Source organism: Anabrus simplex, chromosome 1 (assembly GCF_040414725.1).
Source record: "Anabrus simplex isolate iqAnaSimp1 chromosome 1, ASM4041472v1, whole genome shotgun sequence".
Taxonomy (NCBI): Eukaryota; Metazoa; Arthropoda; class Insecta; order Orthoptera; family Tettigoniidae; genus Anabrus; species Anabrus simplex.
Window position 1 is genome coordinate 1,563,997,539 of NC_090265.1, and position 13,680 is coordinate 1,564,011,218.

A 13,680-nucleotide genomic window follows, 5' to 3' on the forward strand; every position below is an offset into this window, starting at 1 on the left:
TTATTAATGCAGATGAAAGTATAACTAATTCCTAGTTGTCAATTCTTATTAAGCCTGCTTTCCTTAATTTTGAATCTATTGAAGTGCGATACGGACCATGAAGCTGATTTTATGTACTCCACCTAAGAGACTGAAGTCAAGGAAGAGTTTCCTCAATACCACCACTGCCCTGAATAATCCATCAACAACATTTAGTTAGGGCCTGTGGTAAGTAAAAAAACATTGCTCCAAGTACATGGTGCCCTATGTATCTCCACTTTCTGGACAACATGGAGATCATTGAACCGCTTGAGGAGTCACATTCAAAAATCTAGGGACAGTCTCTAGAAGTGAGGGAGTAACTGAAGGGAACTACAAACTATCCCACTTATGTTTAAGTATCAGCTCTACCCTGCCAACTGCACACTTCAAGACATACTCAAGCCACTGAAGAGGGAACTGATGATGTTTGCTTCTGAGCAAACACTATGTGATCATGGAGTGTGCTGTGAAAATCATCAATACTCTGACACAAGCTAGTAGTAAGTTATGGTTCCTAACTAAACTACCTCATGAAACTTTAAAAGAATCAATCAATTCAACTATTTTGCAGGGAGCTATCAATATTAATGGGGCTTATGGAAGAAAGAAGGTAGAACTGGCTGAGTCAGCAAAGAGGATGCATCTGGATGTGCTAGGAGTAAGTGATATTCAGGTAAGGGGAGATAATGAGGAAGAGATAGGAGATTATAAAGTGTACTTGACGGGTGTTAGAAAGGGAAGGGCAGAGTCTGGGGTAGGGCTCTTTATCAGGAATACCATTGCACGCAACATAGTTTCTGTTAGGCACGTGAATGAGCGAATGATGTGGGTAGATATGTCAGTGGGAGGAATTAGGACAAGAATTGTGTCTGTGTATTCACCATGTGAGGGTGCAGATGAGGATGAAGTTGATAAGTTTTATGAAGCATTGAGTGACATCGTGGTCAGGGTCAACAGCAAGGATAGAATAGTGCTAATGGGCGATTTCAATGCGAGAGTTGGGAATAGAACTGAAGGATACGAAAGGGTGATTGATAAATGTGGGGAAGATATTGAAGCTAATGGGAATGGGAAGCGTTTGCTGGACTTCTGTGCTAGTATGGGTTTAGCTGTTACGAATACATTCTTCAAGCATAAGACTATTCACCGCTACACATGGGAGGCTAGGGATACCAGATCCATAATAGACTATATCTTAACAGACTTTGAATTCAGGAAATCTGTACGGAATGTACGAGTTTTTCGCGGATTTTTTGATGATACAGACCACTATCTGATCTGCAGTGAACTAAGTATCTCTAGGCCTAGGGTAGAGAAAGTGAAATCTGTCTGCAAACAAATAAGGGTAGAAAATCTCCAGGACGAGGAAATTAGACAGAAGTACATGGATATGATTACTGAGAAGTTTCGAACAGTAGACAGTAAGCAGGTTCAGGATATAGAAAGTGAATGGGTGGCATACAGGGATGCTGTAATAGAAACAGCAAGGGAATGCCTAGGAACAACTGTGTGTAAAGATGGGAAAAGGCGAACATCTTGGTGGAATGATGAAGTGAGAGCAGCTTGTAAACGTAAAAAGAAGGCTTATCAGAAATGGCTCCAAACAAGGACCAAGGCAGACAGGGATTGGTACGTAGATGAAAGAAACAGAGCGAAACAAATAGTTGTTGAATCCAAAAAGAAGTCATGGGAAGATTTTGGTAATAACCTGGAAAGGCTAGGTCAAGCAGCAGGGAAACCTTTCTGGACAGTAATAAAGAATCTTAGGAAGGGAGGGAAAAAGGAAATGAACAGTGTTTTGAGTAATTCAGGTGAACTCATAATAGATCCCAGGGAATCACTGGAAAGGTGGAGGGAATATTTTGAACATCTTCTCAATGTAAAAGGAAATCATCATGGTGATGTTGCAAACAGCCAAGCTCATGGGGAGGAGGAAAATGATGTTGGTGTAATTATGCTTGAGGAAGTGGAAAGGATAGTAAATAAACTCCATTGTCATAAGGCAGCAGGAATAGATGAAATTAGACCTGAAATGGTGAAGTACAGTGGGAAGGCAGGGATGAAATGGCTTCATAGAGTAGTAAAATTAGCGTGGAGTGTTGGTAAGGTACCTTCAGATTGGACAAAAGCAGTAATTGCACCTATCTATAAGCAAGGGAACAGGAAGGATTGCAACAACTATCGAGGTATCTCATTGATTATTATACCAGTCAAAGTATTCACTGGCATCCTGGAAGGGAGGGTGCGATCAGTCGTTGAGAGGAAGTTGGATGAAAACCAGTGTGGTTTCAGACCGCAGAGAGGCTGTCAGGATCAGATTTTCAGTATGCGCCAGGTAATTGAAAAATGCTACGAGAGGAATAGGCATTTGTGTTTATGTTTCGTAGATCTAGAGAAAGCATATGACAGGGTACCGAGGGAAAAGATGTTCGCCATACTGGGGGACTATGGAATTAAAGGCAGATTATTAAAATCAATCAAAGGCATTTATGTTGACAATTGGGCTTCAGTGAGAATTGATGGTAGAATGAGTTCTTGGTTCAGGGTACTTACAGGAGTTAGACAAGGCTGTAATCTTTCACCTTTGCTGTTCGTAGTTTACATGGATCATCTGCTGAAAGGTATAAAATGGCAGGGAGGGATTCAGTTAGGTGGAAATGTAGTAAGCAGTTTGGCCTATGCTGACGACTTGGTCTTAATGGCAGACTGTGCCGAAAGCCTGCAGTCTAATATCTTGGAACTTGAAAATAGGTGCAATGAGTATGGTATGAAAATTAGCCTCTCGAAGACTAAATTGATGTCAGTAGGTAAGAAATTCAACAGAATCGAATGTCAGATTGGTGATACAAAGCTAGAACAGGTCGATAATTTCAAGTATTTAGTTTGTGTGTTCTCCCAGGATGGTAATATAGTGAGTGAGATTGAATCAAGGTGCAGTAAAGCTAATGCAGTGAGCTCGCAGTTGCGATCAGCAGTATTCTGTAAGAAGGAAGTCAGCTCCCAGACGAAACTATCTTTACATCGGTCTGTTTTCAGACCAACTTTGCTTTACGGGAGCGAAAGCTGGGTGGACTCAGGATATCTCATTCATAAGTTAGAAGTAACAGACATGAAAGTAGCGAGAATGATTGCTGGTACAAACAGGTGGGAACAATGGCAGGAGGGTACTCGGAATGAGGAGATAAAGGCTAATTTAGGAGTGAACTCGATGGATGAAGCTGTACCCATAAACCGGCTTCGGTGGTGGGGTCATGTGAGGCGAATGGAGGAGGATAGGTTACCTAGGAGAATAATGGACTCTGTTATGGAGGGTAAGAGAAGTAGAGGGAGACCAAGATGACGATGGTTAGACTCAGTTTCTAACTTCTTAAAGATAAGAGATATAGAACTAAATGAGGCCACAACACTAGTTGCAAATCGAGGATTGTGGCGACGTTTAGTAAATTCTCAGAGGCTTGCAGACTGAATGCTGAAAGGCATAACAGTCTATAATGATAATGTATGTATGTATGTTAATTATGGAATTGTTTTATGCTATTTTTCACCTAAGCATTATGTAAAACAACTGATGATGATTGCTAAGCAATCGAAACATGTACTGTAAGTTTTAATGACAAAAATTTAGCCAAAGGCTAAATAATATAAAAGGAAAGTATCGATCAGGTGGAACCTTTTTCATTAGTTAACTTGAAAACCGACAATGAATTTCCTTTCACCTGATTATCATCCTCTTCCTAAAAACAAGTGTCTTTTTGTTGTGCCGGATGATAATCTAACTTCTCCTTCTGACTCAAAAAAATAGTTCAAAAGTTCAATCACCCAAGGAAAAATCACCAGGCTAGATTCACTGATTGAATTAGGATTTTAAAAAAATGGATTCTGTAAACAAATTTACTTAAAGAAAACCTGATTAATAGGGAGGCTGTTAGGAAATACACTAAAAAATATCCTGAAGTAAAGCTTTTATGAGGTACAATGAAAATGGACCACTGATTCTGTGGAAAACAAAATCTTTATTGGGATTCAAGTACAACTGCAATACAGATTACAGTAATGACATGGTTGTTGCTATTAGCCAGAGAGTCGATTGCAAGTGGTGTCAGGAAAAGAAAAACCTGTTTGACCAATTTACATACTAAAGACCTAAGAATGATACTGCAGCAAACGTTAATGATTCCTTATTGGAAAATCTTACTATTAAGATGGTGAGATATGAGTCTGTGGACTCCATGGTGATAGAGGATGTGGTCTACTACCCCGTGGAGTTACTCTGCACTTTAAATCCATCAGGATATCCACATCAAAATCTCAGTCTGAAAGCTGCAGCACCTATAATTCTGGTACAGAATCTAATATCTCCTAAACTATGCAATGTCACAGGCTGCAAGTGAAGTCTTTACATGTGACTTAAGCAAGCATCTTACTGGTATGTGGTAGGGCCTACAGGAGAACAGTTTTCATCCCCTGCATTCCTTTGATTCCCTCCGACTACCACTTCCTATTCATCAACTGCAATTTCCTGTTAAACAATGCTTTGCAGTGACAATGAACAAAACTCAGGGGAAGTTTTTAAAAGTCGCTGGTGTGGGTTTAAGGAATTGTTTTTCTTATAGCCTGTTCACATGTAAGCTCTGCTGACAGCCTTGGAATTCTGCAACCAAAGAGGTGATAAAAAAAATGAAGTTTACAAGAAAGTTTTATGAAACAACTTCAATAACAACCTTGGACAACATAATTTGAATGGCAGTATAATTCAATTGTGACTGGTTGCAAGCAAGGGAGACTCGAAATCAAGTGTGACCGGCAGTATGAAAGGGGACCTGCCATTATAATGAAAACACCTCAGCTCAATATTGTGACTGGCAGTAGGCAAGAGGTGCCTCTATTTATTGTGAAAAATTCTCAACCTGGACTTTACATGAGAAATGACATATGGCAAACCTCCCATGGTATTTCTTGGCTCACACTAAGAGCAATGAAATCTAATAGTTGCAAATTTCAAACTTGCAACTGTCACTTCTGTTTGTGCTTAGTAGTGACATACGGTACCGGTATTGTAATTAGGATAGTCTCAATGTAGTTTAAAATTATTGTGGTGTACAGTACAGTAAAAAATATATCTTATTAGAATTTAGCGTGCCTATTTTATTATTGTAAAATATTTGTGTAGTATAGTAGAGGTATGGTATCTGTAGAAACTCTCTAACTAAAATTCTGTTGTTGTAATTAGGATAGGCTTAACGACAGTGTATTCCTTTCGGTATTCAGTAATTAACAGCAGTTTTTATCCTGTTAGGGTGTTGCAGGATAAAGAGTACGACTAAGTAGTATTGTACCGGGCGAGTTGGCCGTGCGGTTAGGAGCGCGAAGCTGTAAGCTCACATCTGGGAGATAGTGGGTTTGAACCCCACTGTCAGTAGCCCTGGAGATGGTTTTCTGTGGTTTCCCATTTTCACACCAGGCAAATGCTGGGGCTGTACCTTAATTAAGGCCATGGCCATTTCTAGGCCTTTCCTGTCCCATCATCGCCATAAGACCTATCTGTATCTGTGTCGATGCTATGTAAAGCAACTAGCAAAAAAAAAAAAAAAAAAAAAAAAAATAGTACTGTAGTGTAGTTGTATCTTTGAGTACTATCCCAGACAATATTTCCCTCCGGTCATTTGTTTTTTACATAAGTTATTTTATTTTTCCTCTTATTTTCATTTTTTTCCCGTAAAGAATGGCTAAGGAATGCAAGTGTAGAAACTGTGGATGTGGCGACACATTGAGGGGTATGAGGGAGGAGTTGGAGAGTTTGAAGGAAATAATTAGGATCCTCACAGAAGACAGGAAGGAAGATAGGCCTCCCTCAAACAATGTACAGGTTAGAGTAGGTGTAAAAGGAGGAGGGGAAGGAAAGGAGGGAATTGTTGAAGACAGGTGGTCTAATGTTCTAAGGGGAAGGAGATTGCAAGCTAAGGGCTCTATTCAGGATCAGAATTCAGGACAGGTGTCTGTGAGAAATTGGTACGAGCCACTCCAGGTAGAACAACAGAGGGAAGATGAGGAACAGGGCTGAGATGTGTGGAAGTAGGAGGAAGCTATGTGGGAAACAACGTGGAAAGGAATGTGATTGTAGCGGGAGATCTGAATTTACGAGATGTCAATTGGGAAGGTCGGGGATTTTAACCTTCATTGGTTAAATCCAATGGCCCGGGGGCTGGGCGTTTGTGCTGTCCCCAACATCCCTGTAGGGAAATGTACAGTAGAGGATAAGAAAAGACAGGTGGAACAGGGTCATAGGAAGGAGAAAAGGGAGGAGGAAGTTGCTTCTGCAGCTATCAGGAAAGATAGGGCTGACCAGGAGGGGAGGGGATCAAATGAGGTGGGTAGGGTTGAGGCTCTGGTCATGGGGGATTCCATCGTTAGACATGCGGGGAAAGTGTGTGGAGGAAAGGGAATCAGGATAGAGCGTTATCCAGGAAAGAGGTTGAGGCAGATGTTGAGGAAAGTAGAAGAGAAGGAGAAGGAGGAGAGGAAGGAGAAGGTGGTAGTGTTTCACGTTAGTACCAACAACGTAAGGTAAGCTGGTGTACTAACACAGTTGGAGATGGGTGGGATCTGGTAAATGCAGCACGGGTGAAGTTTAAGGAAGTGGAGATTGCTATCAGTGGAATACTGTATAGGAGGGATACTGACTGGAGGGTGGGGATTTAAATGAGACTATCGAGTGGGTATGTGGGAAACTGGGAGTGAAATTTCTAGATGGTAATGGGTGGGTAGGGGATAGGGATCTGCACTCAGATGGCCTTCACTTAAACCACAGTGGTACGTATAAGTTAGGAAATTTGTTTGGAAGGGTAACAGGGAGGTACATTCAAGGAAACAAGGTGGTCCAGGGAGCAGTGATAAGGGGACAGAGATCTGGAAGTCAAGTAGGGATGACATAAAAATGTTAGTGTTGAACTGTAGAACTGTTGAAGAAGAATTTGTAAGCTATGAAAAAGTTAAAGATGACAAACATCTAGGTGTAAGGCTCAATCCTCAAGATAATAGGCAACTTGATATCTTTGCAGTGTACAGACCGGAAAAGGGCAGCGCTGACATGGATTGAGAATTATTTGATAAGATAATCAGCTATGTGGGAAACAACGTGGAGAGGAATGTGATTGTAGCGGGAGATCTGAATTTACCAGATGTCAATTGGGAAGGAAATGCGAACGACAGGGCGCATGACCAACAAATGGCAAATAAGCTAATATGGGAAGGACAGTTGATTCAGAAAGTGATGGAACCAACTAGAGGGAAAAATATCCTGGACGTGGTGCTGGTAAAACCAGATGAGTACTATAGAGAAACTGAAGTAATAGATGGTATTAGTGAATCATGAAGCTGTTTTTGTTGTAGTTAAAAATAAACGATAGAAAGGAAAGTCTTAAAAGTATGACTATTAGGCAGTACCATATGGCTGATAAAGCAGGCATGAGGCAGTTTTTAAAGAGTAACTATGATCGGTGAAAAACTGTAAATAAAAATGTATACGGACTCTGGGATGGGTTTAAAACAATTGTTGAGGAATGTGAAAACAGGTTTGTACCTTTAAAGGTAGTAAGGAATGGTAAAGATCCACTGTATTATAACAGAGAAGTAAAGATACAGAGGTGTTCCGGGAACTTTCGGTCCTCCTTGATGGATTTTGTATAATCATTTTGCTCACCAGAGCCTCTGTCCGACTTGTTGGCTGAATGGTCAGCGTACTGGCCTTCGGTTCAGAGGGTCCCGGGTTCGATTCCCGGCCAGGTTGGGGATTTTAACCTTCATTGGTTAATTCCAATGGCCCGGGGGCTGGGTGTTTGTGCTGTCCCCAACATCCCTGCAACTCACACACCACACATAACACTATCCTCCACCACAATAACACGCAGTTACCTATACATGACAGATGCTGCCCACCCTCATCGGAGGGTCTGCCTTACAAAGGTTGCACTCGGTTAGAAATAGCCACACAAAATTTTTACCACAGCCGCTAATCTATTACATCGGTTCACCACAATGCCATCCGCGTTCTTGACCTCAGTTTCAGCAATATTAAATAGCCATAAACTGGGGCTGCATTGGTAATGTTCCAGTGGGCCATACTTGCTTCTACTCTTTTTTCAGAAGTTGTACATATTTCTTTTTCATGACATTCAAGCTTTATATTTAGTTCATCTACTAAGTTAGCAATGAACTGTAGACTATACTCAACTTCTTGAACCACAATCTCAATCATCTGCCTTGCCACTGCACTGACTATGTTGTCCTTGAAGCGTTCTAAGAGCACGACCTCGTCCAGTGCCTTTTTCACAGATTTTTCAATTTGGTTGGCAGCACTGCCAACACTATGACTGCTACTTATTAGCAAAATGGCACATTTTTAATACTGCACTGATAAAAAGTAAATAGCTTCAAAACTGGTCATAACTGAAACTCTGTAACTAGTTTCACTGATTTAAATGTTTTCTCACCACACACTGCTTCTATTCACCTCAAAAATTTGCTTCTATGGTGAGCCAATTTTACATGTGTGCTTCCATCAGCAAAGCAGGTTATACACATTCTTCTTAACATTGTTACCTGCTGACCCTCTGTTTTAATCCTAATTGCACCCCATCTGCACCATGCCCATATACAAAGCATTAGTGGCATCTCAGCAGTTCACTGTCTGACTCATTGGCTGAATGGTTAGCGTACAGGCCTTCGTTTCAGAGGGCCCCAGGTTCGATTCCCAGCCGGGTTGGGGAATTTAACCTTCCTTGGTTAATTCCAATGGCCTGGGGGCTGGGTGTTAAAGCTCTCCCCTTACCTACACATGGCAGATGCCGCCCACCCTCATCAGAGGGTCTGCCTTACAACAAGGGATGCATTCGGCTAGAAATAGCCACACGAAGGTAAAAAAAAAAAAAAAGCAGTCCATTGCGTGACATCAAGACCTTCTTCCCAGCTATGAGAAGGTTGAGCACAAGGAGCCAGATCGGACCCCTCTAAACGCATCCATCCACAAAGGGTCTGCATCAAGAAGAGCATCCAGCCATAAAACTAGGCTGAATTCACATTTGTTTCCTATCCCAAATAATTAAGAGGTTGCTAGAAAGAAGAATCAGATGTCCCATTGATAAAAAGGAAAAGGACAATGATTATCTCCACATATTCATACACTTCAGTCATAAAATATACACTGCATGGAAGGAGATCTATGTCTCCGTTGCTGTTTACAACCAATGCTCATTTTACTGTTGAAAGTGATTTGACAATGTTTTCTCCCCTTGCTGGCCTGCTGGGCCTAACACAAGGTGAGATTTTTCTGTCAGGGTTAACTCCCTTAGTCTTTGATAGTCCCCTATCCGATCTGCAGTGCAGCAGTATTGTGATAGATTTTTGTGTCATTTCCTACACACAGATTTCATCAAAACCTACTAAGGAAAAACTCTTTCACCCACAGCCGTTGTTCTCCCTTAGTTTGCCTGGTTTGGTACTGGCCACCAGAACCTCGGCCAGACAGTTAAAATTATTACCTTAATATATTTATTATTAAATCTGCACGACATTTAAATAAAAAAAATCAATGAAGTACAATGAGAGTTTTATTTAATAAATATAATACAGGCAATTACAGGGGAATACAATTATTTTCCTGCAGTTTTCATGCCCCTCTCTAGAAGGTTCACCATAACAGGATATACACTATGAAACTTTGTCTCTCCTCTTTGTCTCACAGTTTGCTGGTATCTCTGTAATGCTCCACTCATCAGCTCCAACCTTTCACGTTCTGAAGGATGTGTGTCCAACCACTGGGAGAACCGGCTGACTGACCAGTTGGCACTCTGAAATTAAACATCAAACCAGTTCCACATGTGCTGACTGAAAATTAAACATCAATGGTGCAAGACAAAAATAATTCCTTCACTATAAATCATAGTGTTGGACTAGATCTACATTAACAAAAGTTACAGAAAGAAACATACGATACACTTCAGTCAAATGTGGCATTATTTTTGTTGGATATTATTTTTAATGAATGATCAGTGTCATGACCTTTGGTTCAAAGAGTCCCAGGTTTGATTCCCAGTTGGTCAAGGATTTTAGCCATGTCTGGTTAATTTCTCTGACTCAGGGACTAGATGTTTGTGTTTATCCCAATACACTCCTTTTCATATATATACAACACACCATACTATCAAACACCACAGAAGCACACAATAATGTATACATCCTCCATACAATACCATGAGAGATGTTAGATGCAAATTTTATAGTTGTCATAAAAGTGTAAAGTATATTATTTTATTCAGGTCTGAAAAAAGGATTTCAATGGAACTTACAGGATTGAAATTTGCAATTGCCCAAGGTGAGTTATTGCCAAGCTCTTTACCCTCACATTGCTTTGTCCAGAGTCCCAAAGCTATTACAAGATATTAGAATCATTCCGTATTGACGGTTTTCACTTTACAAAGGTGAAAAATGAGAGTATCCTCCTAATTCAATACAATAAATATTCTATTCTCAGAAGCTGTCCACAGTGATAAGCTCTAAGGATTGCCATTGTATGCCATTATCATTCATCCAGAGCAGGTATAGTAAATCCTTTGAGCTATACCAATCAAGATAATGTGCTACTAATGAATGCCTGTAGCATCCAGCCTCTGTTCAAATTCCTTAAATTCTCCGGTTCCTGTCGATGATTTTAAATCAACAGTTGGTAATATATCAAGTACACTTTTAACACTACGACACTTCTGTAATTGTGCTACCAATGGCAGATGGCGGTAAGGAGGGGCGGCATTATATTGAGGTAGTTACCATGCTACTTTCAACAGGAACACCTGCTCATTGCTCACCGTGGGCGATAACTGAGGGTGGCAGTATATTACGTGGTGATATATAGGTGGTTGACTGTATTACATTATAAAAAGAACCTTCCCAAGTCATACATAATTTGTAGCTCCCTCTGTGGATCCCAAGATAGCGGGCTCAAACCCAGCAGAAATGCAAAAATTATCCATTCATTGACCCAAGATGTATGACGTCAACATGTAAATGATCTCTGGTTACACTTTTGGACTTTATCTGACAAAATTCAAAATACTCAGGCATAGATGCCCAAGAAAGATTTAGTTTATTCTGCCATCTAGTGGCTTAGAGACAATGGAACATCAAAATTGATGAGCAAGCAGCCAGATGGTGTCAAATTAAAATGCCTAAATAATAATAATAATAATAATAATAATAATAATAATAATAATAATAATAATAATAATAATAATAATAATAATAATAATAATAATAATAATAATAATAATAATAATAACAATAATAATATCATAAAATTTCATTTTTTATTTCTGTTAGAAATTAGTGCGGCTGTGGATACTTGCACTTTGTTCCACTTATTTTTTCCTTAAGCCTCATAGTGCTTGAATTTGTATCTCTCTACTTCACTGCTGAGAACAGCAAAATCTTGAAGCCAATGTGGGGACTTGCTTGATGATTATCCCCAGAGCTGTGCCATCTTACCATCTGGGACTGGCTTTGGGACAAATTAATGTGTCTTCCAAAATTGCCTCTTTCTCTTCCTTTCTTATTGTAATACTAATTAGGGCCCAGATTTTGATGACATGTTATCTTTTAACTGGTGCATCATACACTTATACATACATTCTGATCATGGACCCCTGATTATGTAAATGCATATTTATCAAGTCATTTTGCCATAAATTTTTGCTATTTTTTACTTTTAGGAACTTTTTCCCCATTTTGTCTCATTATTCCATCATTTTCACCAAATTAATACATTAATTTCTTGTTTTTAAGTAATTTAAATTTGTTTTTCATTATTAGTCATTTTTATGCATTTAAACTGGGTAATCAATCAATATATCTGAATATTGACTGAGCTTACAATAAACTGACCTTCTGGAACCCTTATACACAGGCTACTCTTTGGGAATCCACATCCCTAGAGAGCGATGAGACATTGGATGGGCTTGTGATTAGAAGGGGAGATATTATCACTGCAATAGGTACAAATTCACATTTCACTCCGACTGTTGAAGTTCCCATGGATGTTAGTTTCATTTTACACAATGCAAGTTTTATTTCTATGGAGGGCAGTATAATGGGCATTTTGAGTTAAGACCCGTTGGCTGATCCAGAAAGTATGCTTCTTAATCTAGTATAAAGAGCATGAGTTTAATGCCTTCCACATAGATCTCGTGGAATGCAGTAAAAAGGTCTTAAGCCTTCGCGGGCAAAAGGTAAATTTTGCACAAAAGTAATTTGATGTAAATACTGCTAATGCCTATTGCTCACGGTAAAATGTTTCATAAAATTTGTTGTACAATTCATTTTATAAAAATTTGGTGAAAACAAGTTGTGTTGCTCATGGTAAAATTATTTTATAAAATCCGTGGAAGCATCAGGATGGTCATCTATGAACTCACTTCTGAACTAAGACATGTATGTGCTGCCATCTATCGATACACTTTTAAATCAAGAATCAGCTGTTCAACTTACATTGCTTTTGAGAGTACGGCTCCAACAAACAAAGCAAAACTTGCTGCTTTAGCTGCAATTATATGTTGTACAGTGGTAAAAAAGAAGAAAAGAAATGCCAGGAAATGCTGGACTCGGGATTGGATCAAAAGAAGAGAAGAAGGTAGAGGATTGCTGTCCTTGGTCGACATTTACTTGAGGTTAGAAGACCAGCATTCATATAGGTGATTGTGTTTTCTGCCTCTCTTCTTGCATTTCTGTTGTGGTAATGTGGCGTTTTAATTTCACGCAAACAAGGATATTTCTGGTATTCGTCCAGTAAAACACTAACAGCTTCCTGAGTCCACCTGGATCCTGCCATTTTAGAAAGAAGTGTTTGTTTACAATCGAGCTTCACAATCTTCTCACGATGTAGCGCCAGCATCATCATGATGTCAGCTTCACTGATTGGTTCGTTTCGTAAAATTAATTTTACGGAATAGAACATATCCTATTTTATGAAAAGTTTTATCAAAGGTTTTACAAAACTTGAATTTGACCGTGAGCAACAGAAATTTTATAAAATTATATTATTGTACAATAAATTTGACAGAAAATTTTACCATGAGCAACTGGCATAAGACTATGTTAAATTATGCACTCGTGTAAAAACAACATGTATTTTGGATTTTGCTGAATTTCAACACCAATGTCTTACAGAAATGAAGTTTTATTATTTTGCATAAATTTGTTCCTGTGTGTGTCACTGTACAATTTTACTAGTCAGTGGTATATACTGAGGGCTACCAAGGCTATTGGTGAAGCCCAAACCTCAAATAAGAATGATGGAAAGTTTAAAACACATTATAATATAAGCACCTGACTCACTGTTCCCTTCACAAAACTTCAAAGCAATGAGGAAAAATATTGCACCTATTTCTGAGTGCAAGGCATCGGTACGTCCCTCTCCCCTCGACTGGCTTGCTGCTGTATATGCGATAGACGAGGGAACCAAGGGGATAGGCGCGCAAGGCTTCATTCCATCAGATCGTCACTGCTAACCAGGGCGAGAAAGCAACCATGCGTTCCTTATTGTATATACTTCCTCACCTCATACTTTATTATATCATATAATGGAGTGCTGGTATTTCACTCCAGTTTACTTCT

At 39.5% G+C, this 13,680-nt stretch overlaps 1 protein-coding gene across 1 annotated transcript in view; it reads right to left on the reverse strand.

Moving 5' to 3' along the window:
- Nucleotides 1-9,608: 9,608 nt before the first annotated feature.
- Nucleotides 9,609-13,680, reverse strand: part of fws (four way stop) — a 171,850-nt gene continuing 167,778 nt past the window's right edge. Inside the window, exon 16 of the mRNA XM_067138127.2 lies at nucleotides 9,609-9,866. Coding sequence (XP_066994228.1) covers nucleotides 9,669-9,866 — 198 coding nt within the window. The 3' untranslated portion in view covers nucleotides 9,609-9,668. The remainder of the gene's footprint in view (nucleotides 9,867-13,680) is intronic.